A 26,193-nucleotide genomic window follows, 5' to 3' on the forward strand; every position below is an offset into this window, starting at 1 on the left:
TTTTTTTTTTTTAATTCCAGTATAATTAACATACATTGCTATATTAGTTTCAGGTGTACAATACAATGATTCAACAATTCTGTACATTTCTCAGACCTCACCACAATAAGTATATTCTTAATCTCCTTCACTTATTTCACTCATAACCTTGCCCCTAACCTCTCTTCTGGCAACTACCAGTTAGTTCTTTGTATTTAAGAATCTGTTTGTCTTTTTGTCAATTTGTTTCTTAAATTCCACAAATGAAATCATGACTTTCTCTGACTTATTTCATGTAGCATTATACCCACTAGATCCATCCATGTTGTTGCAAAAGGCAAGCTTTCATTCTTTTTTATGGCTAGTATTCCATGTTTTGTGTGTGTGTGTTTGTGTGTGTGTGTGTAAATCACATCTTCTTCATCCATTTATCAATGGATGCATTTCTTCCATAATTTGGTTATTGTAATAATGCTGTAGTAAACATAGGGGTGCATATATCTTTTCAAATTAGTGTTTCTGTATTCCCTGTGTTAGTATCCAATAGTGGAATTACTGGATTGTATGTTAATTCTATTTTTAATTTTTTTTTTAAGATTTTATTTATTTGACTGAGAGAGAGAACACAAGCAGGGGAGTAGCAGTGGCAGAGGGAGAGGGAGAAGCAGGCTCCATGCTGAGCAGGGAGGCTGACACAGGGCTTGACCCCGGGGATCATGATCTGAGCAGAAGACAGCCTCTCAAACAACTGAGCCACCTAGGCACCGCTATTTTTAATGTTTTGAAGAACCTCCATACTGTCTTCCACAGTGGCTACACCAGTTTGCATTCCTACCAATAGTCCACACTTTTCTCAAAGTCCTCACCAACACTTGCTGTTTCTATGTATTGCTTATTTTAGCCATTCTGACAGGTGTGAGGAGGTATCTCAATGGGGTTTTGATTTGCATTTCATTTTCATGTGTCTGCTAACTATCTGCATGTCTTCTGCGAGACAGGAGAAGGCATTTGCATTGGTGATACAAGGTAAAAAGGATTTCCCCATTTGAGGCTGGGTCATTGGGGCGAGAAAGGAGGGCATTTCAGATTGACAGAATCACTATGAACTAAAGCAGAGGCTGGAGAGAACCTGGCTTAATTTAGAAAACAGAAATAGTTGAAAAATTGGGTGTTGGGAAAACGTAACTTGGAATGGGAAGGTAGAGAACCTTGACTATTTAACTTAAAAAAATAGGACTTAATTGATTTTTTAGTAGTGAAGGGAAGAGGATTTGACCCCATGTTTTAGGGGGTTAGTAAACCTGGTAGTAGTGTGTGGATGAACTGGAAAACTGAAAATCTGGTGACTCAGAGACAAGTTAGGAAATTACTGACAGTGTTTAGGCAAAAGATAATCTGATCTGGGCAGGACAAGATGTTCCATTCAGAAATGGAAATGGGAGAGGAGAGGGTGGAGTCAACATGATTTAATGGAGATGAGGATGAGGAATGAGTCAGAGGCAAGTTATAAGTTTTGGGCCTGGGTAACTGGGAATATAGTAGTAGTTCCATCTACTGCAGCAGGAAACCGTAGGTAAGTCCTGTTTTTGTTCATGACAAGTTTGAAGTATCTGTAACATATCTACCAAGTGCTGAAATTTTAGGGCAAGAGATATAGAATTGGATATGTCCTCTCCGAAGTCTATGTGCCACCATCACAGAAGTGACATGTAAAACCAGGAGAAGTGGTAAGATGGCTTATGAAGTGCACAGAGTAAGATATGGCTTTAGCTGGAACTATGAGCAATGACTACATTTGATTAGCAGGTGAAGGAGATAAGCCTACAAAATGGGGAGAGTGAAAGGAAAAGGAGAACCAGGATAATGCTGTACACATGGAAGCCACAGGAGAGAGTGTCTAGAAAACTAGTGTGGCCAGAGCACTGGACTATATATGGAACATGACACCTTTCTCTCCTACAGTCACCCTACTTCTCTCATATGTCCCATTATCCCGATGAGTGAGACATCCCCAATTCATCTTTCCCTCTCATCCCCAATATCTAAGAAGTTATTCCAACAGACTCTAACACTTCATCTCATGGTCTCTAATCTGGACTGCACTGTAGCTATATTGTAACTATACTTGTCCCTGGCTCCAATTTTATGCACCTTTAATCTCTTCTCCCACTGCCTCTGAAGTGATTCTTTTTTCCAAATGAATGAATATAATACATTTTGAAAATGGTACCTTTATATTAAAGATATGAGAAAGTTTTTATTTTTTTAAAAGATTTTATTTGAGAGCAAGCACGGGAGTGTGCAAGTGAGACAGCATGAGGAGGGAGTGGGGCAGAGAGAGAAGGAGAAGCAAACTCTGCTGAGCAGGGAGCTTGATGTGGGGCTGGATCCAAGGACCCTGGAATCATGACCTGACCTGAAGGCAGAGCTTAACCGACTGAGCCACCCAGACACCCCAGTTTTTGTTTGTTTTTAAAGGACTGGTAGCTTCAGCATGTCTGAAGGCTGAAGAAAATTAACTTGTGTTATTAAAACTATAGAAATAGTAGTGACACAGATAAAAATACCAATTTTGAAAGGATAAATATAATTAAAATAATAAAGGCTAGAGAAAGATATAAAAATAGTTGAGATAGAAGAGAAGCTATGTAAATCCTTTCTTTCTTTCTTTTTCTTTTTCTTTTTCTTTTTTTTGGTAAATCCTTTCTGCTTAATACACACACGTATATACACATACACCCTAGCAAAACTTTATGCTTTGGTCTGGTGTTTCATAAATGTTTGTTAAATTGCTACATCCGTGGAATAAATAACTTTTCTTTCTTTTATGACTGATATGCGGTTTCATTGACAAACACACCAAGTAATCATTATAGGAATAATGACTACTTTAATGCTATTACAACCATCAAAGAATTTTAAGAGTGAAAAAGAGGTTTAGACATGTAGTCTAACCTCCTTGTCCAGAGAGGAATAAACAGATGAATTTAAGATGTTAAATGATTTGGCTAACATTACATAACCAGATAGTAGCAGAGCTTCATGATCAGAAGCAAAGTTTCCCGCTCTCTAAGACCAGTTTTTGACAATAGTTTCTTTTTTTCCTTTTCTTTTTTAAGTTCAGTGGTCACCTACAACAGATTTAACACATGTATTCTGAAAGTAAATCCATCCATTGGTTAACAGGCAAAGAAAGACTTTTGTTCCTCTTAGATCTCTGGAGTTCTACATATTTGCCAATTCATCAGATATTCCTTTTTAAATTTCAGATTTCTGTATTTTTTTCTAGGAGTAATTAAATAATTTAAAACCCATATTATTAGACTATATATGACTATATTTTAGAAGAATACCCAATAATAGTGTATATGTTCTAGTAATATGATACTGAATTTTGAGAACCTAATACACTTGGTGGATCATACTCAACTTTCCCGTTAAAAAAAAAAACAAAACAAAAACCAAGGGCTTCAAATAAAAGAGTTTACTTTTTCTATCAGATCAATTCTACATATTTAAAACATTGATTATATATAATCATGGTGGTAGAGATGGAACTCAAATTCCAGGTGAAGATGACTCCAAAGACCATGTTTGTATGGTTTTTATTTTTTATTACTATTTTTTAAAGATTTATTTATTTATGAGAGAGAGAGAGAGAGAGAGAGAAAGAGAGAGAGGCAGAGACACAGGAGGAGGGAGAAGCAGGCTCCATGCTGGAAGCCAAACATGGGACTTGATCCTGAGTCTCCAGGACCATGCCTTGGGCCAAAGGCAGGTGCTAAACCGCTGAGCCACCCAGGGATCCCCTATGGTTTTTAATATAAGTTTAACTTTACCATATGGCTATTACGTATGTTAAAGTTTAACTTTACCATATGGCTATTACGTATGTTAAAGTTTAAAAAGAAAACATTATAAGTCATATAGACTCAGTAAGAAAATTCTTACTGCTCAAAAAAAAAATTTCTGCATCATTCCATTACTTAGCCTGTATATTAAAGTTCCTGTGATTAAGAGATTTCAAGATGAGATAATATGGTACACAATCCCTGGGTATACATTCTCAAGGAAATGAGTATTAGGGAATTTATACCATGCTCCACTTAACATTGCAAGCAAGTTATTTGTTATTCAGCTATAGGCTGTGTCCTTTTCAACCATCAGGTCAATGTCACCATCTCTCTGTCACTTTTTATATTTCTAAACCACTGCTTTCAACAACTTCATTCTGGTGCTCAAAAATCCTGAAAAGTTTCCCATTGTCCAATCAAATATAAGTTCTTTATTTCTAGCTCTTCCTGCTATCCTGCAGCCCTTGCCCTGAATCCTATACATTCTAGTTAAACTGTTTTGTATGTTCTAAACCAATCATATATGTCCCATCTTGTGCTTTTGTCATAGACTGCTATTTGAATGAAATGCCAGCTTTCCATTCTTAAAATCATCACTGATATACTTCTACTTATGCTTCTTGTCATCCAGAACTAGCTAGTCACTAAAGTTTGTTAATTCTATATGCTAAATATTTCTAGATCTGTCTCTCTTTTTCTCTTTCCATTACTTGAGATTATTTCATGTTTCTTGGAAGTCATACTCCTCCACACTTTTGTTATGCTGTTTCTTTTATACAGAATATTTCTCCTTTCCTTCACTTGGCAATATCTGATTTACTGAGATCAAGTACAAATGTCATTCCTTTGTAAACCTTTCCAGACAAAATTACAACCCCTCTCTTGTGTATATATCATTCTATACACTGCTAATAGTACTATTAGCACTATGTTCCAGATCCTGTGGGTTGGGGAACCATCTTGTCCATTCTTCCTTGTAGAACCCCAAAACTAGCAATGTCCAACATACAGTGTGTGTTTAATACATATTCATTTGAAAGGAAAATTCAGATTTCACTTGAATGCTAATGTCATACTTCAAATGATGTCTGAAAAGAAATTGAGATAAAAAATAAAAATCTCATCTCTCTTTTCTTACCTTAAATTTTAAGGCAGGTGTTTGTGTCATGGATGATGCCTTCAATCCATGTAGTCGTTCTTCTATTTCTCTCAGCCTAGAAAGCAGTATGAGATTATGTAGTAATGTTTATAATTCCATAAATATTAGATGCTTACTATCTCACTAAAGTATAAAGAAGAAAATGATGACCCCATTATCCAATCCCTCAAATTAATCCTTATTGACAGTATTTAATAAATAAATGTACCTGCTATAAGCACTTATAAAATGATTAGTAAAAGTAGCCTTACTCTTCATAATAACTGCTGTTAATAGCTTTTGGGGAGGATCCTTCAGGAAAATGTGAGGCAAAGATAGACAAGCACAAATATACTTAAAAAAATAAAAAGTCATATGAATGTTCATATCATATACACCATATTCTAGGTCTTTTTTTTTTTAACTCAATAATGAATCTTGAAGGTCTTTTCATTTCATTGCCTCCTGTTCTATTTCAATCTCTGTTAACAGCTGTTTAACTGTTCTTCAAACATATCAGTTTATTAATCCATCTGTGCTGATGAACATATGCATTATTTCAATTTTTTCCCATACAATGTTCTGTATCTACTTATATTTAGTAAATTACACAGCTAAGTTTTTTAAGGTATAGTTCATTTTCTTTTTTTTTTTTTTTTAAAGATTTTATTTATTTATGAGAGAGAGAGAACATGAGTGGTGGGGGGAGGGAGAGGGAGAAACAGACTCCCCACTGAGGAGGGAGCCCGATGCGGGGCTCAATCCCAGGACCCTGGGATCACAACCCGAGCCAAAGGCAAGACGCTCAACCAACTGAGCCACCCAGGCGCCCCTGTAGTTCATTTTCTAAACCTGTTTATTATTATTTTTTTTACTGCTACCCTGAGGCTTACTATATTTTTCTTTCCAAACTATCAATTATTTTGACACTATAAAATTTATATATCTAGTCCATGGTACTTAATAAGATTCTAAATGAAATCTTTAGTCAACTTCTATAAGACTAAAACAAATCCGAGGCTTCCTGAATAAATGTTTTAGTCAACTATATTTTGTTTTTATGTGATGCTAACTACCCAAATCAGTGACTTTCCACTATTCTATTAGAATTGATGGGATGCATTGAGGACATAGAATAGAGCACATGACTATAAATGAAGATAGGAATGTGTTAAAGAATTCTAAGACAGTATAGGGAGGATCTGATCCAAGACAACAGGATCACTTGTGAGTGATTGAATAACTGTAAATCTGTGAAAAAATTTATTTGCCAAGAAAGAAAGGGTTTTTAAATTATTTTCAGAATAATGAGAAAGACAAAGGCCCATCTCTAAGATTAGTAAAAACTATAAAGGATTATAAACTGATAAACATTTTCAATAAGGATTCTGTGTGGTGACTCAGCTCAGAGTAAGATTTAGATTTCACTCCTAATAAATTGTAAAGAAGAGATGGAAGGAAAAAGGAGATGATGACAAAATAATTTATTTTGTGCTACTGGAACACACATATAATTGGCATGAAAATTAAAAAAACTGTCTCTAGTTTTGTTATCTAAAAATCTTTACACTCTGAATAATGTTTTTATCATGAAAATCTTACAGTGTTCTCGTAAGAAGTCCAGTAATTCCACGAAGACTTTTAAAACGCTTTTAAGAGATTAGGGTATTTTACCGTCGCTTTGTTATATAGAGTTCATCCAGCAGGTGTCGTTCTTCATAGCTCATCCATCGTTCATCAGGCAGCTCTTCTTCCTTCTGCAGCAACTGTTCATAGAGTCTAACTGGATTCCAGCCAGTCATTATGTCATAAGTGATTACACATCCCAAAGAATGTGACACTATTGAGACTTTACCCCCTTTTTCTTCAAAGTCTGGATTCCGAGAACAGAAAAGGGAATATAATCGATTCAGCTCTTGCTGAAGGCCTTTAACTAGCTGTTTGAAATAAGAAAACATTATCATGTTAATCACTGACTTTGCTATAAACTTTATTTCTAAACTCAAATACATGAAGAAAGAAAAACAGACATTACTGGTCAAATATACCTAGTTCATTAAAGTTAACTCAGGTGCTTCAAAACCTTGCAGAGAATGAAGAAAAGAATACATAAGGTGTAATCCATTTCATCATTAAAGAATAAAGAGGCAGGGGGCAGCCGGGGTGGCTCAGCGGTTTAGTGCTACAGCCCAGGTTGTGATCCTGGAGATCCAGGATCAAGTCCCATGTCTGGCTCCCTGCACGGAGCCTGCTTCTCCCTCTGCCTGTGTCTCTGCCTCTCTCTCTGTCTCTCATGAATTAATAAATAAAAATCTTAAAAAAAAAAAAAAGAATAAAGGCAGGCATCTTTTCACCATCTTTATTTTTTTTTTAAGATTTTACTTATGAATCATGAGAGACACAGAGAAAGAGGCAGAGACACAGGAAGAGAGGGATAAGCAGGCTCCATGCAGGGAACCTGATGTGGGACTCGATCCCAGGACTCCAGGATCATGCCCTGAGCCAAAGGCAGATACTCAACTGTTGAGCCACCCAGGCGTCCCTTCACCATCTTTAAACCAACTATATGAGCAAGCAGTTTCAGAGATTTAAAAAAAAAGTTCCATGCAGATTCCAGTAAGACTTCCAAAGAGTCCCTTCAAATTTTCCCTTCATTGAAACTTACTCATATGCTATTCTAAGTTTTTATACCTTACAGTTTTGAGCTATAGTAAATTTTACAAAAAGAATATCTGAGTTTATGCTAACAAGTGTGCTAACATATATATTATTACATCATGCATTTAGACAAGAATAATGTAATGAAAGACCACTGTATGATTGAAAAGAAAGCTACTGTTGATCTATTCAATATTCCAAAATTCCCATTAAGTTGGCAATATGGATGAGTAAAAAATTGTGTGTGGATGGAAAGCAGGACTTTTTAAGGCTTAAGGTTAGCAATGTGGAAGTATCTTAAGTAATTTTTCTTTGTAAAACTTCTTCCTTTGAAATTTAGCTTTATTAAATATTAACTGAAATATTCCATAAAGGCAGAAAAATATGTTTGCTTATTATACAACCCATACTGGGCCCTGACCTAAGTTTTAAGGCAGTCCTTCCTCTCCTCTTCCTATCATTGCTTGCTACTATTTGATTATAAACTTCCTGCTTGACATTAATTTAATTCCTCATTTCAGTACTTAATATGCCAGCTGCTACTCTGACATACAAATATTGCTTATACATTACTTCTATTTTCAGTTTTGTTATTTCGTCTCAAGAGGAAACTAGCTTCCACTAGATTTTACTGAACATTTTCTACCTGCTGAAAATCATTTGAGCATTCGTGCTTGGCAGGATTAGCAGTGACATGAATGAAGGCATGGTGCTCTCTCTTGATTGTTGGCACCGAGGAATTCTACAATACAATACTGAGGACTGCTTAAAGCTACCAAAAGCATGTGTTGGGTCTGATGAGATACATTCAGCCAATTAAGGAAGAGAAGAACAGGAGGAGCTGCTAGCAATGTGAAAGGGTGATAAGCCACCTTTTCTCTAGGGAGAAATGCAAAGGTTTTATTTTAACTGGACATTTTAATTTTTTTCTTGGGAAAAGCCAACTCCAACTTTCAAAGTGCATCAGAATCACATGGAGGGCTTGTTAAAGACAGATTGCTAGGCTCCATTCCAGAGTGTCTGATTCAGCAGTTCTAGACACCGCATTTTACTGCCTTAGTGGCAAATGCATATAAAAACCTTCTAAGACGTGGGTTGTAGATAATTCCAGTCAATACAGTTTGAGGAGTATGCAGTATGATATAGATTACAGGTTCTGCTCAAAGGGAGCTACAGTGTAATGCTTTGGACGTGGCTTTGACAAGAATATCAAGTAACTCTTAAAATTTGTATTTTTCTTGATTTATAATCTACATGAAAGGAGGTGCAGCAAAAGCTAACTTACAGATAAATTCCTTCGAAAGCAACATTTGTTAATAGTTCTTACTTTTGAAGTTCTTAATTTTAAGACTCACACCACATAAATCTAGCAACACTAAAAGACAAATATGTACTCTGGCAATCTTTTTGTTTCAGAATACCACCTCCTCATTAAAATTTAAAAATTGAAAAAAAGGGAAAAGGTCTACCAGTATCTCTATCAGTGATTAACCTAATTCGTATCAAAAAATTTTAAAGCATTTCTCATTATATGCAATACTTCAGCAATCATTATATGGATAATAAAACAAGGGTAAAAGATTATCTAAGACAGAGAAAGTCTATTTGATGTTAAAATACTTCACGGTGGAATGAAATACAGAATGGACAGTTTCTGAAGACCTGATGCTTTCATCTGTTTTAATAATCATGTACTTGAACAGAAGTGGTCTTCATGTTTCCTTATGAGAATAAATCTAGATATGGTAGCGTTTTTATTTTTTAAATTTTTTTTAATTTTTTAAATTTTTTTTAAAAAAATTTTTATTTATGATAGTCACACAGAGAGAGAGAGAGAGAGAGAGATAGAAACATAGGCAGAGGGAGAAGCAGGCTCCATGCACCGGGAGCCCGACGTGGGATTCGATCTTGGGTCTCCAGGATCGTGCCCTGGGCCAAAGGCAGGCGCTAAACCGCTGTGCCACCCAGGGTTCCCTGGTAGCATTTTTAAATTTTGTCCATAACTTACATATACAGGAATGTTTGTGTTCTAAAACATTATGATTTTAAAAGCCAAGTTTTAAACAGTTGTATACTACCTCAAAATGGTTTTATAAATCACTCAGTCAGCAGCAAAAGGAGAAATCCATCTCTATTTTGTGTACAAAAAGTCTAGTCTAATTAGGGCTTTTTTTTCCTCCTTCTCCTCGCTGATCCAATTATATTTTCCCAGCTATGATCCCTTTGTGACCAAGTATATTCATTTGAGATATATGAAGATTAATGATATACCCTGTGATATTAATTTTACTAGCTCTACAATATTATCCAATCAAGTCAGCTAATCTCTTACGTGGTAGGCAAATTGATGGCTTTTCAAAAGCTTAAAAGTTTTTAGTTCTCAGAACTGCTGCTTACAAGTTAAAATTTATGAAAAAAATCAACCCAAAAGGAAAAAAGCCAGCAGTTTCCAGAGAAAATCCAAACACATAAAGTATGGCTGAAAAATATTAGTCCTTCTTTGTCCTTCTCCCTGTTTCAGGAAATTTTAATGAGAAAAAGAAATTTAGAGAGTTTTAGTCATATACATCAGTTGAATGATTCTTCAAGGAACACTGACAAGAGATGGCCATGACCATTCTCTTTAAAATTCTTCAGTTTTAAAAATCACTGGAAAGAGAGTTCAGATGTACACAAGATGTCATTGCTTTCTCTGGATTTTTCATGTTACTTTATTCAGAATTAAAACAAGGGCCAAAGGCTCTCTGATGATATCTCTATAGTCAGGATTAGTTTCCTTTTTTTAATCGGTCGTTGGAAAGTAAGACCTGAAAAGTACTAATTGACACACAAAACTTTTCCCTTAACTATGGGCTTTTTAATGATTACTGGCACAATCACTGATTAGGGTCCTCCCAGGAGTATCTCACAATCTTCAGTGAAAGGGGAATTAAAAGAGATTATCTAATTTAAACTGCTGTGAAGGTAGGAGTCCCTTCAGTGGCATCTCTGAGTAAATCACTCAGCATCCACTCCAGTGAGTATCTCTACTCTAAAGTGGATACTTTTGGTTTTTAAAAACTTTTTTCCAGTTTATTGTGATATAATTGACACATAACATTGTATATGTACAACATAACGATTTGATATATGTATATATTGTGAAATGATCGTTATAAATAAGTTTAGTTAAAATCCATCACATTATTTACAATTTTTTCCCTTGAGACATTTCTTTTTTAAGACACCTTTAGTTACAAAGTTCTTCATTAGTAAACAAACATGTTCCATATTTTCTATCACTGATCCTTATTCACTTTCTAGAGTTAACAGAATAAGTCTATTCCTTTCTTTTCTTTAATGAGAGACCTTGAAATACATAAAGACAGATATATAATTAATCACAACTGGAGACTCTAAAGAGGAGGAATTGTACTGGAAACTTTATATATACATTACATCCTTAATCCTCACGACACCCGTTATCAGGTAGGTACCCTGTGTCCATTTTATAAGTGAGGAAGCTGAACAAGTGAGAAGTTTCATCTAAGGTCACACAGATAGTTAAATGGCAGGTTTTGAAGGGCATCTATTTTAATTCCAAAGGCTGAGTGAAAGGGATAAAAAGGCTCTTTCATATGCCTATCAAGTAAACCAAACAAGGTTCATTCAACAGGCATGATATAATCCTAAAGAAGTCCTGATTGCTGCTATTTATCACTTCTTCCCTTAGGAAACGTACACTGTTTAAAAATAATTAATCTAGAATGGGTAACATCACCCTGTGCTAAATGAGTTTTGATTTGCAAATCAGCTTTCCTTTTTTAAAATTAAGAACAATTTTTGCCTGCTTCTTACTAAGTTTTCTTTTGTTTTTCACAATACCTTAAGCAATGTTTCCCAAATTTCCCTGATGGTATCACCTGCGGAACTGTTAAAAAACACAAATTCACAGGCTCCACCTCAGATCCACTGAATCAGAATTTCCAGGGGGGCGGGGAGACCTTGGAAACCATTATTTCCTCATTTCCTTTTTCTAACTTTTTACCTGGAAATAACTTCGAGTTTAAAAATGTTGCAAAAAAGCCCAAACTACAAATATCATCCATATATCCTTTACCAAAGGTTTATCTATTGTTAGCTTTTTATCCTGTTTATCATTCCTTCTATTCTATAGCACACACAATCATGTACATTTTTTGGTGAACCATTTGAGGATATATTACATATGTCATTGTCTTTTACCCCCTAAATACTCCAGTGTATATTTCCTAAGACTAGGGATAGTCTCTTCCACACTCAGAGTGTAGTAATGAACTTCAAAAACTTATATAACATTATATAACATTTCATCTAATTTTTTTTTTTTAAAGATTTATCTATTTATTCATGAGAGACACACAGAGAGAGGCAGAGGCAGAAGCAGGCAGACTCCCCGCAGGAACACGATGCGGGACTCGATCCCGATCCCGAACCCGATCCCGATCCCGGAACTCCAGGATCATGCCCTGGAGCGGAAGGCAGACGCCCAACCGCTAAGCCACCCAGGCGTCCCAACATTTCAATCTAATTTGACCTACCATCCACATCTCGTCAGATGATCTAATAACATCTAGTACAGATTATGGTCTAGGATGAGACAGATGTTGGATTGAGCTAGGTGTCTTTTTAGCCTCCTCCAGCCATTCTTGTCTTTCACGGTATTTACATTTGAAAAGAACACAGTCCCATTCTTACTTTATTTGAACTTCTTCATTCTGTGTTTGCTTGATGTTTCCTAATGACTGCATAAATGATGCTGTGTCCTCTGAGTGTCCCTCAGGAACAGCCAGGAAAGGTGTTGCCTAATTTCTCCACTCTATACCTGCTCTTTTTTTTTTTTTTTTAAATAAGCAGTTTATGAGGATATACTTTAAGACTATGAAAATATCCTATTCCCCATCAAAATAATATCCTCAATTTAGCACTCACTGACAAATCTTGCCCAAGGCTCTTTTACCTAATCCTACTACTATAGCTACAAAATGAGGATTTTCCTCTGGCATTCCCTTGAGTTTTCAGAAAGCCCTTGGCATTTACTATAAGCATAGAGGCTTTCTCTTCCATTTGCTTCTTTGTAATTGATACGAATTATGAATTTTTCAGTGATTTATAACTCATTATATTGTCCTTATATAATTGATGGAAGCCTAGTTCTTCTCAGAGGGTAACAACAGGACTAGAGACAGAGATCTGGTTGCTAGATGTGCTCATCACACTGAGGTTTCTTTGCTTCTTGGCCTTTACAATGTACACAGGTGGGAAATATATACATGTATATATACATATATACACTTAAATATATACTTACATATACACACATTTATGATTTTCAAAATCATAAATTCACATGAATACCTTCAATTCCAATGACTTCTATGAGGCTGTTTTTTGTCTCTACCATTAATGAGTACCCCAAGTAACTGTTTTAATTAAGGATGTTTGGGAAACACTGCTCAAGAATGATGATGAATCGCAGCCACAAGTTCTCTGGTGCTTTTTCCACAAAATTCAAATGGATTAAAAGACAAACTAATTTAAAACACTGGGTGTTCTTGGGGAGCTTGGGTGGCTTAGTTGGTTAAGCATCTGTGTCTGCCTTCCACTTAGGTCCTGATCTCAGGGTCCTGCAATTGGCCCCATTTCCCTGCTCAGTGGGAAGCTGGGGAGCCTGCTTCTCCTTCTGTACCCCCTCCCTCAAATGAGTGAATAAAATCTTAAGAAACAAACAAACAAAAACCCACCACTCTGCGTGTTGTCTATTTCATTTATCTTAGCTATCAGTTCCTTCTTTCTACTGAATATGTTTTATTCAATTCCATTCTGTAGATAACTATTTCTGGAGATATGAGAGTAAAATAGAAACTGATTACTTTTCTCTTTCCAGATTTTCCTGTTATTAATGTCAATTTACTTTTTTTAAAAAAAGCTCTTATTAGTTTGGAGGATGTGCCTCAGTACATTTTACCCTTAAACGTTCAGGATACCTTCTTAGAAATACTACCAACCATATATCTGTGTCTATAAGGTATACTTATGGTTTATGAGTGTGTGTTACATGCTTTCAGCCATTCTCTTTCCTTTTCTCCCTCTCTTACTGATTTCACTTGCAATACTTATTGTTCAATTTCCTAATCTTTAGGGCGTATATCCAACGATGCCCAACATAAACTATAAACGACTATGAACATGTATATTATTAGTATTCTACTTCATGAGCCAGGCCTTCCCTGTTGGGCTAGAATGAAGCCCTGTATAGATTGTTTTTACTGTTTTTATTGTTTATTGTACTTTCTTATACTGTTATCAGTCAGAACAAAGCAGACTTTGCCCCATACTGGTATATGACAATGAGGGGATATAGAAAGGAATGGCGGAAAAATCCTGAGGGAATGGCAGCCCAAAGAGAAGGAAGTTCTGTGGCAATTAACCTAACATACTTCTGTACATATGCAAGGGATATCCTGAGCGAAGTGAGGGATATTCTGTTCTTAATGAACAGAATCGGAAATGAATTGGCTTAGAACAACACAGAGCAACTCTACTGGTAACTACTCTTTGTATCAGTTTCTTCATCTTTTGAATGAGGATACGAATTATATCTACCTCATACGGTTTTTATGAGATTTAGACAAGCTAACACGTTAGGTAATTAATAAGGTTATTCCTATGAAACAATTCTTTTTTTCTTACCAACAAAGTGACAACATGTATTCAGTAGTCTCTCATCCCCCTGAATAAAGTTTTACTCTTACCCAACCCCCCAGGGTTATTTCTGTGATGCATCAGCAACATTATTAATTAAGAACTAGAGGAATCCACTATAGAAATGACACTATAAAAGCAAGTCTTTGACAAACAAAAAACTTGAAATTTCTTAAGCGTCTAACTTTTTTGTGAGGACAGTAATTGTAGATATAATTAATCAATTTATGAAAACTGGTATATTTCAAAGAGCTGTTTATTAACCAATTTCCTACTTCCAATATTATCCATTTTATTAATGTGTAGTTTGAAGATAATTAAATTTACTATTAAATACAGGCTATTTAGAGGTTAATGGATTCCTATAAATTATCATTTGCTTGTAAAAAAAAAGTGCTCTAAAAAAAATACGCAACAGCAACAAGATAATCAAGATACTTACTTCATCTCTATAAAGTGGGCTAGTGTAATACATTATGTCCATTGCACTGCTGTTCAGCATATCCCTTAAACCTCGTACTTTGTCTGGAGTAATGGAATCAACAGTGTCTACAAATTTAAAAAAAGAAAATATTAAACTTATAGAAGATCTTTGTTTTAGGGAAAAAATAAATTGTGAAAAAATTACATTCTCCAAAACAACGGGTCTTTAAGTTCACATTTACATATTCAAGAGTGGCTTTGGATCTAATGAAACTTCCCTTCTTACAAAATGTTGCAAAAAAAACCCCAAACCAAACCAAACCCACAAACAGTAAAAGACTAAAGGGAACATGGGAAGAAAAGGAACATTAAGGATGAAAGCCATGATCAAATCTGTAAAGATTTATCATTTTTTCCCTATATATTGGCTTTTGCATGACAATCAGGGGTACTCAGAGCAAAACCAGGCCATCTGTATTCTTGAACAAGTGTTAAGGGATCCGATCTTACTCTTCCTGTACCTGTTTCTCTGTTTCCTTTCTCTTCTTCCTTGGCCTCTGTACTTTGGGCCTGGCAATACCCATATAGAATGCCCACCGCCACCAGTGGCAAACCAGTAACAAATTATTATTATTTTTTTAAAGATTGTATTTATTTATTCATGAGAAACAGGGAAAGAGAGAGAGGCGGAGACACAGGCAGAGGGAGAAGCAGGCTCCATGCAGGGAGCCCGATGTGGGACTCGATCCTGGGACTCCAGGATCACACCCTGGGCCAAAGGCAGACACTCAACCTCTGAGCCACCTAGGCGCCCCCCAGTAACAAATTAAAAAGTTTCCCTACACTTCCTACACGTTACATATATCTCTCTTCAGTGAACCCAAGATCCTATGGGCAAGAGCTGCCAAATTACAAATATGTAAATATGATAAAGTTGGTATAATTCACTTTTGAAAAAAGAAAGTCATGTACACTACACTGCACTGCAAACAACTCAGCATTCCTGGATTACAGCTAACCCGTGAAAATTCTACCGTGGGAAGCATATTCTAGGAAACACCTAATAAAGTGATCAGAGATGCAGGAAACTTTGAATTTCTTACAGAAATACAAAGAAGCCCTATATAAGGATGAATATCATAATATGAAAGAACAAGGTGGGCAGGACAAAGCTTATATTTTTAGTCTAGCGTAGTTTATCTTCCAGTTTTTCACTGAATTGTTTTTATTCATCCCCTACTTTAATACAGTCTAGTAACGACTGGAAGACAATGACTCAAGCAAAAGCTAGAAGTCTTTTCAAAGATGTAAAGGATGTGGGTAGCATAACACATTTATAGCCTATGCCTATTTTTAAATTGTAAAAGTGATAGACGTGACTACCATGCTGATACAAAGAACTTAAATGCCATTTTAATACATTTCCCAAAAAAAGTTTTTACTGTGAAATACACATACATACAAAGAAGATATTTAATATATACATGCATCTGAAAGAATAATTTATATATGGGAAAACATGTTTCTGTCACCTAGCTTAAAAATATTGCCAGTATCTCTAAAACTCACAGCATAATGCTAAATGATCACATGCCTCTCCCTAAGTAACTACCAATGAGAAGTTTGTGCTATACTCTTGCTTTATAGACTACATGTTCATTAATATTAATAATTTTAGCCAATTCTAGAGCATTTATTATGTGCCAGAGCATAAATATTTTATTTCATTTTGTCTGTTTCTGAATACTATGTAAATTGAGTTACTGCCCATGGCTCATATGGCCCAATACTATGCTTCTGAGATTCACTGATGTTGAGCCATATAGCTATAACCCACTCATTTTCACTGCTATATACTATTTCACATATATCTATCAACGTACTCATTTTCCTTTGAAAGACATTTGGGTTGTTTTTAGTTTTTGCTAATATAAACTATTCTCCTAACACTGTTGTATGTCTCTTGGTGCACATGTGTAGGAGTTTCTTTAGTATATATACATCTAGGAGTGAAACTACTGTGTCACAGGGCACACTCACATTCACCGTTACAAGAATATGTCAAACCATCTTCCAAAGTGATTGTACCAATTCACATTTCCATCAATAGTCAATGAGAATCATAAGTGCTGTATATCCTCACCAACATTTGGTATCACCACTTTCTTAAATTTTTTCCTAACTGATGACTTAAAGGTATTTCATGGTGGTTTAATTTGCATCTCCTTGATTGCTAGAGAATGTACATTTTATATATGAAATTGTAAATTAAATATATTATAACACACACATGTGTATGTGTGTGTCTGCCTATCTCCATTTAGGTTTCCTATTCTTTATTCTGGATATTAGACTTTGGTGGTTATATCTGTTGTTCTGTTGCAACATCTTTTCCATTTGCGGCTTATCTTTCTTTTTTTTTATTTTTATTTTTTATTTTTTATTTTTAAATTTATTTATTCATGAGACACACAGAGAGGAAGAGGTAGAGACATAGGCAGAGGGAGAAGCAGGCTCTCCATGGGTAGCTCTATGTGGGACTTGATCCCGGGACCACAGGATCGTGCCCTGAGCCAAAGGCAGCCGCTCAACCACTGAGCCACCCAAGTGTCCCTGTGGCTTGTCTTTTTTATGCTACTGCGAAAAAGAAGTTCTTAATTTCAATCTAATCAATTTATCCATGTTACTTTATAGTTGTGTTTTTGTGTCATATTTTTTTTTGTAATACATTTTATTTTATTTTATTTTATTTTTTTTTAAGATTTATTTATTTATTTATGAGAGAGAGAGGCAGAGACACAGGCAGAGGGAGAAGCAGGCTCCATGCAAGGAGCCCGATGTGGGACTCGTCCCCGGGTCTCCAGGATAACACCCTGGGCTGCAGGCGGCGCTAAACTGCTGAGCCACCGGGGCTGCCCTGTAATACATTTTTTTTTTTTTTTTTTTTTTCTGTAATACATTTTAAAGCCCTGGCTTAAATGTTTGATCTTCTGGAATGTGAGGTAGAAATGATTTTCACTTTTCTCTCTACAGGATAACTGGTTACTAAGCACCATTTATGGGACAGGCCATCCTTTCACCTGTGATCTGTAATGCTGGCTCTATGATAAACCAGGTTTCCAAACTAAACACAGATCCATATGAGGGGTCTCCAGTCTGGTGTACTGATCTGTTTACCTAACCTGTGCCAATCTAAGTCTAAATTATCTTATATACAAAAGTTAAAAAATAGTTCAGTTATCTACAAGGATTTGACACCCTCTCCACTCTCTTGTTTTGTATCTTGGCTATTTTTGGGCCTCTGATCTTCTACATTAATTTTGGGATCAGCTTGTCAAGTTTTATGGAACTCCATTGGGATTTTGATTGAAAGTGCATGGAATCTATAGATCAGTTTGGGAGAAATAATATCTCTAGTATATTGAACCATCCAATCTACAAAAATGATCTTTGTATATATTTAAGTTGTACTTATGTAAAAATTTAAGTTGTACTTAGTATCCTTTAAATTATTTTCATCTTTAATATAAATATACATATTTTATTAGATTTCTAGGAACCTTGTATTTATGCTACTTCGAATAGTCTGTGCTGGCATATAGAAATACAGTTATTTTTGCATATAGATCTTTTATTTCACAACCTTGTAAAAAATCTTATTAATTCTAATAATTTTTCTGTAGATTCTTTTGTATATTCTGTGTAGACAACCCTCCCTTAAGCCCTGTAACCACTAATCAGTTCTCTGTCTCTATAATTTTGCCTCTCTTAGGATGTCACATAAATGGAAGCACACAGGGTGTCTGAGCTGCTCAGTTGGTTAAGCATCTGCCTTTAGCTCAGGCTGTGATCACAGAATCCTGGGATTGGGCCCCTCATCAGGCTCCCTGCTCAGTGAGGAGCCTGCTTCTCCGTCTTGCTCATGTTCTGTTAAATAAATAGAATCTTTTAAAAAAATGGAAGCACGGGATCCCTGGGTGGCGCAGCGGTTTAGCGCCTGCCTTTGGCCCAGGGCGCGATCTTGGAGACCCGGGATCGAATCCCATGTTGGGCTCCCGGTGCATGGAGCCTGCTTCTCCCTCTGCCTGTGTCTCTGCCTCTCTCTCTCTCTCTCTCTGTGTGACTATCACAAAAAAAAAAAAAAAAAAAAAGGTTTAAAAAAAAAATGGAAGCACATATTATGCAAACTTTGAGACTGGCTTCTGTAATACTGTGATATACAGCTGACCCCTGTACAACAAGGGTTTAAACTGTGCAGGTCCATTCATACATGGATTTTTTTTTTTTTATAAATACAGTATAGCACTGTAAATGCAGTTTCTCTTCCTTATGATTTTTTTTTAATTGTATTTATTTATTCATGAGAGACATACACACACACACAGAGAGGGGGGGGGGCGGGGGGCAGGGACACAGGCAAAGGGAGAAGCAGGCTCCATGCAGGGAGCCCCACATGGGACTTGATCCTAGGTCTCCAGGATCACACCCTGGGCTGAAGGTGGTGCTAAACCACTGAGCTACCCGGGTTGCCCTCTTAGGATTTCCTAAATAACACTTCCTTTTCTCTAGCTAACTTTACTCAGAATACAGTATATAAGCACATAACATAAAACATTTGTTAATTGACTATGTTATCAATAAGGCTTCTGGTCAACAGTAGGCAATTAGTCATTAAGATTTTGAAAAGTCAAAAGTTATACGCAAATTTTGATTGTGTGTGGGGTGGTCAGTGCCCCCATCGCCACACATATTTTGTTCAAGGACCAACTGTAATAAGAAACATGTTTGGTCTTTGTCTGGTTCTTGGCACAGGATTCCTAAAACCCTCATAATTTCCTGAGGGGTGAAAGAAGTATCTTTTATTATTCATAATAAGCCTCTTTCAACTGCACCTGAGTTTGTGTTAGTAAGGTGATTCTTGGAGGATGGGGGCTGATTCACAGAGAAACCAATCATGTGAAATCATGTGACTAGAGGGTTGAACTTTTTGTACCATCCCCTGACCTCTGTAAAGGTCTTGAGATTGATCTTGAGGTCAATTGCCAATGATTTAATCAATTGTGTCTACATAGCAGAACCTCCATAAAAACTCTAAACAACAACAGGGTCTCGGGAGCCTCCAGACTGGCAAACCCATGTTAGTACTGGAAGGAAGGCGCACTTGGACAAGATATGAAATTACTGTATCCCTTCCCCATACCTTGCTCTACATAGCTCTTCACCTGGCTTTTTATTGCAGCCTTTCTTAACACTCTTTCAAATTAGTAAATGTGTTTTAAACTAGTGAATCTAAGTAAATGCTTCCTTAAGTTTTGCGAGCCATTTTGTGAATCTGGTAAGTTATTGAATCTTAGGATGGAGTCAAAGGGACCCCTTCCCCCAATTTATAGCTAGTCCGTCAGAAGTACTAGTGACAATCTGGAATGTCTGACTACATCTGAAGGGGGGGGGGCAGTCTTGGGGACTGAGTCCTTAATCCGACTGCACTCTCCCTGGAGAGTTTGTGACAGAACTGAGTTAAATTACAGGACACCCAGGATGGAGAAATGGTTGGTATGGGGAAAAACCTTCATACTTTTGGTATCAGAAGTATTGAGAATAGGGCAGCCCCGGTGGCGCAGCGGTTTAGCGCCACCTGTAGCCCGGGGTGTGATCCTGGAGACCCGGGATGAGTCCCACATCAGGCTCCCTGCATGGGCCTGCTTCTCCCTCTGCCTGTGTCTCTGCCTCTCTCTCTCTCTCTGAATTTAAAAAAAAAAAAAAAAAAAAAAAGTATTGAGAATAGAGAGAAACAGTGGTGCTTTAACTTTAGTTTTTCTCACTCACTATCACGCCTTTGATAGTCTATCACAGTAGTTTAAACCTTATAGAATATTAGATATTCAGTTTTATTAAATGTTAATTCAACCATGTTGTCTACATTCTTGAGTAGCCTGAAAAATTTATCTGGGTAAATGGGAAAAGTCCAAAAGATAGTGTTTCTACACTAGAACCTTATATATGAGCTCCTGCTGCTGAGAAGTCTTCTTTGGTCACTAGTATTTTTTTTTCAACTCGTTAAAACTTTGGATACTATCTTGATTTATAAGCTATAACTGACAAAGTAGGTATATTTCACAAAAATATGCGAAATTAAATGAGAAACTCCATGCAAAATGAACTATGGAGTGCCAGGCACATAGTATAAGCTCCACTAGTGATATCGTGTCTAGAACACTCATTTTCCAGATTATGCAAATCACCTAACTGAAACATGCTATTCTAATGGTTTAAATATTAAAAGGTCACAACTTTGTGCATATTTTAGCTAACACCTCTTTATAAGGAAGCAAACAAAAATGATTTTATTTAAACAAACATACTGTATAATTTCCCTATGCTAGATTATAATTCACCAGCCCAGAGAATGCAGGAACCACTAAAAGGAAACCAAAAACCTGAGATTTTATCTTCCAAATATAGGAAAAGAAAACTATTAGAAAGAAAATGTAAGCTCAAATGGAACTGTGGACAACAAATGTTTTTAGTGTCAACAAATCACTTTCTCTCAAAAACTTTAGACAGTATTTTGTTCCCTCCACATGCTCCCCGCCACGCCCCCAAATCCCCAATCTACAGAAGCCATGCACAAAAACCGGGCTACTTATGAAACCTATATGGTGATCCGAATCAACATATGACAATTATTTTAAAAATCAAAAAAAAAAAATCAACAGATTTTCTTAAATAATCTAGAACAAAGACTGAGTATACCTCAAGACAACTAAATTAAAGACACTTTGTTCCCAACAACCAACACTTCGTTGCTAGTGGCTAAATCATTTAAGTTCTAAACAAACTTTACCTCCATCAAGAGTAAGTTTTGATCGCCACTCAACAGGCAGAAATTCAACATGTGTTGCATGGTTGGAAAAATGCCTTTCTTCAATTTTTCTTGCAGCTTCTCTCATCCTAAAAAAAGAAAATAAAAACAAAAACATGTTATCAGAGAAACTTCTTCTATGTATTTATATGGTATAAAATGTCTTTAATCATACCACTTCCACTTGCTTCTAACTTTATCCTATTATGTTTCAATTATTGTTACACCATGCAATGGTTCATAACAGTAGGAAACCTTCATTTCAAAGCTATTTCCCTAAACTTCTCATCTATGATTTCAAATATTATAAGCTTTCACATTATATCCTAAATAACTATACATAAAATCTTTGGTAGAAGGCAGCCCAGGTGGCTCAGTGGTTTAGCGCCGCCTTTAGCCCAGGGCGTGATCCTGGAGACCGGGGATCGAGTCCCACGTCGGGCTCCCTGCATGGAGCCTGCTTCTCCGTCTGCCTCTGTCTCTCATGAATAAAAAAATAAAATCTTAAAATTAAAAAAATAAATAAATAAAAATCTTTGGTAGAGAGAACAGTACAATGAAGACTTCCTATGCTATCATCCTGCTCCAAATATTAGCAAGTCATGACCTGTCCTATTTCATCTATTCCTCCACTCATCTTCCCCATAATATGAATTTTTAAGTTTTATTTTAAAAATTAAGATAGGGATCCCTGGGTGGCGCAGTGGTTTGGCGCCTGCCTTTGGCCCAGGGCGCGATCCTGGAGACCCAGGATCGAATCCCACATCGGGCTCCCAGTGCATGGAGCCTGCTTCTCCCTCTGCCTGTGTCTCTGCCTCTCTCTCTCTCTCTGTGAGACTATCATAAATAAATAAAAAAATTAAAAAAAATAAAAATAAAAAATAAAATAAAAATTAAGATAGAGGGATCCCTGGATGGCTCAGCAGTTTAGCACCTGCCTTTGGCCCAGGGCGTGATCCTGGGGTCCCGGGATCGAGTCCCACGTTAGGTTCCCTGCATGGAGCCTGCTTCTCCCTCTGCTTGTGTCTCTGCCTCTCTTTCTCTCTTTCTATTGTGAATAAATAAATAAAATCTTTTAAAAAATAAATAAAAATTAAGATAGAGCAAATTTTTTTTTTTCCTTTTTGGGGTCAGTGGTATAGATTCACGATTAGTACCACCACAATTAAGATACAGTCTAGTTCTATTATTCCCCCAAATTCCCTCACAAGAACCCTTTATAGAGCACCCTTCCCCCATATTTTAAAGCAAATCCCAGACATCACATCATCTCATCTGTAACTTGTTTAGTAGCTATTTCTAAACATAAGGAAAACATAACCTATTCAGAGCTATTATCATACCAAAATTTTTAACAATTCTTTAATTTCAGCAAATACGTGGCTCAGTGGTCCCATTTCCCCAGTTAGACTAGACATGCTATTTTGTAACATAAAATATATCTTTCATTTGTTTGAATTGAGCTCGAAATACAATGGTTTCCCCTTTATATGTGGGATACATTCCAAAACTCCTAGTGGACGCCTGAAACTACAGATAGTACTGAACCCTATATGTTCTGTTTTTTCCAATACATATACACCTATGATAGTTTAATTTATAAAGTAGGTATAGTGAGAGCTTAGTAACAATAATCAAACAGAACAATTATAACAATTAAGTTATATATATGTGGTTTCTCCCTCAAAATCTTACTGCATTGTATTCATCCTTCTGCTTCTTATGATAACATATGAGATGATAAAATGCCTATGTGGGGAGATGAAGTGAGGTGAATGACACGGGCACTGTGAGGCAGCGTTAGGCTACTATCATCTGCTTCCAGATGCAGTTGACACCAGTTAACTGACATCATGGAGAATGAAACTGCAGATATGATGGGGGACTACTGTATAGTCCATGCACTGTAAGTGGTGGATATCTCTCTCATGTATCTTTTAATCTATTGGTTCCTTTCTCTCCTTTTTTTTTGGGGGGGGGGGGGGTTTGGTTTTCTAATTTATTTTTGTCCTGTAGAGTTCTTCAGAGTCTGACTTTTAATGATTGCAATTCCATGGTATTGTTTAACATGTTCTTTGTCCTCTACTTCCCATAATTTGTTAGTGAGATATGGGGCTTGATCAGATTCAAGTTCCACTGTTTTGGCAAGACTACTAACTCCATAGGTGCATATATCTGTGTTGGTCTCTTTTTCGGTGATGCTAGCAGTTATGACAATCATTGCTTAGATTGATTTATTATGGTTCCATCACTCCTTGTTTACAAAGCTTATACTTCTAGAAAGAGAAATTTCCTCGTATTGAATACTTGGTTGTTTTGTAGTACAACTGTCTCCTTTTTTTGGTCAGTAAATATCTTCAAGTCGGCTTCTCTTTTTTTTTTGTTTTTTTTGTTTTTTTTTTTTTTTGTTTCTGTGGCTTCTGTCTCCTTTTGACACAACCTGAGTCTTTTCTTTTGAAGAGTTTTTATTTAATTATTTTTATTTAATTATTTTAAAAAATATTTTATTTTTATTTAATTACTTTTTAAAAGATTTTATTTATTCATGAGAGACACACAGAGAAAGGCAGGAACATGGGCAGAGGCACAAGCAGGCTCCTTGCAGGAAGCCTGATACTTGATCCCTGGAGCGGGGATCATGCCCTGAAAGTAGACGCTCAATTGCTGAGCTACCCAGGCATCCCAGTTGGGTGGCTCTTTCGTTTGTTCAGAGTTGTGCAATTATCACCACTATCTAATTTCAGAACTTACATATCCCCAAAAGAAACAATGTAGTCACAACGTTCACTCCCCATGTTTCCTCTCCCTAAGCCCTGGTGATCATGAATCCACTTTCTGACTCTATGGATCTGCCTATTCTGGATATTTAATATAAATGGAATCATATGTATGTGGCTTTTGTGTCTGGCTTCTTTCACTTAGTATGTTTCAAGGTTCATCCATGTGGTATCATGAATCAGTACTTCACTGCTTTTTATAGCTGAATAATATTCTACTGTATGAATATACTTTTACTTATCCATCCATCAGCTAATGAATATTCTATTTTTGGGACAATGATGTATAATGTTGCTCTGAATATTCTTTAACAGGTTTTTGTGTAGATATGTTTTCAATTCTCCTGGGTATATACCTAGGAGTGGAATTATACTGGCTTGTATGCTAACTCTACATAATTTTTTGAAGAAGTACTAAACTATTTTCCAAAGCAGTTGTACTACTTTACAATCCCACCAGCAACATGAGGGTTCTAATTTTTAAACGTCCTCATTAACATTTATTATTTTCCATCTTTTTTGTAAGAGTCAACCTAGCAGGTGTAGAGAGTGGCATCTCATCGTGGTTACAAATTGCATCTTCCTAACCTCTAATGATATTGAACATCTTTTCAGTGTTTATGTGCCATTGTATATTTTATCTGGACAAATGTTTGTTCAAATCCTTTTCCTATTTTAAAAAATTGAACTTTTTAAATAAGCATTCTTTATACAGGCTAGATTCTTCTCAAATTACAATTTTTTAAAAAAGATTTTATTTGTTCATTCATGAGAGACACACACACACAGAGAGATAGAGGCAGAGACACAGGCAGAGGGAGAAGCAGGCTCCATCCCGGGTCTCCAGGATCAGGCCCTGGGGAGAAGGCGGCGCTAAACCACTAGGCCACCTGGGCTGCCCTCAAATTACAATTTGTAATCCCCCCATTCTGTGGGTTGTCTTCACCTTCCTGATAATGTCCTTTGAAGAACAAAAGTTTTAACTTTTGCTAAAGTTCAACTTATCTCTTTTTTCCTCTGTGGCTTCTATTTTTGATGTTGGATCTTAGAAACCATTGCCTAATCCAAGGTCACAAAGATATACTCCTATGTTTTAAGAGTTTATAGTTTTGGCTCTTATATTTTAGCCTCTGATTTTGAATTAATTTTTGTATATGTGTGAGGTAGAGGTTTGATTTCATTCTTTTGCAGATATCCAGGTGTCCCAGCACCATTTGTTAAAAGGCTATTCTTGGGACACCCGGGTGGCTTAGTCAGGTAGATGTCCAACTCTAGATCTCGGTGATGTGAGTTCAAGCCCTGCATTGGGCTCCATGCCCAGTATGGAGTCTACTTTTTTTTTTTTTTTTAAGATTTTATTCATTTATTCGAGAGAGAGAGAGAGAGAGAGAGAGAGAGAGAGAGAGAGGTGCACAGACACAGGCAGAGGGAGAAGTAGGCCCAAAGCAGGGAGCCTGACGAGGGACTTGATCCTGGGTCTCCAGGATAACACCCTGGGCTGAAGGCGGCGCTAAACCACTGAGCCACCCAGGCTGCCCTGGAGTCTACTTTTTTAAAAAAGGTTATTATTTCCTTAACGAATTATTTCAGCACTTCCATTGAAAAATCAATTGAACACTAAATTCTATTCCATTCATCTTGCTTTGTAGTAAGTTATGAAATTGGGAAGTCTAAGTCTTCAGTCTTTGTTCTTTTTCAAGATTGTTTTGGCTGTTCTGAGTTCCTTGAATTTCCACAAGGATTTTAGGATCAACGTGTCAATTTCTGCATAAGCACAGA

The 26,193-nt window shown here is 36.4% G+C and overlaps 1 protein-coding gene across 7 annotated transcripts in view; it reads right to left on the minus strand.

Annotated features, from left to right (window-relative positions):
* Nucleotides 1-26,193, minus strand: part of DDHD1 (DDHD domain containing 1) — a 109,008-nt gene that overhangs the window by 15,923 nt on the left and 66,892 nt on the right. For all 7 annotated transcript variants that reach the window (XM_038544744.1, XM_038544747.1, XM_038544742.1 and 4 more), the window contains 4 exons: nucleotides 21,620-21,726; nucleotides 14,795-14,901; nucleotides 6,646-6,908; nucleotides 4,972-5,047 (listed from right to left, as the gene is read on the minus strand). In XM_038544744.1, the coding sequence (XP_038400672.1) occupies nucleotides 4,972-5,047; nucleotides 6,646-6,908; nucleotides 14,795-14,901; nucleotides 21,620-21,726 (553 nt within the window). The remainder of the gene's footprint in view (nucleotides 1-4,971; nucleotides 5,048-6,645; nucleotides 6,909-14,794; nucleotides 14,902-21,619; nucleotides 21,727-26,193) is intronic.

This window comes from Canis lupus, chromosome 8 (genome assembly GCF_011100685.1).
Source record: "Canis lupus familiaris isolate Mischka breed German Shepherd chromosome 8, alternate assembly UU_Cfam_GSD_1.0, whole genome shotgun sequence".
NCBI classification, from domain to species: Eukaryota; Metazoa; Chordata; class Mammalia; order Carnivora; family Canidae; genus Canis; species Canis lupus.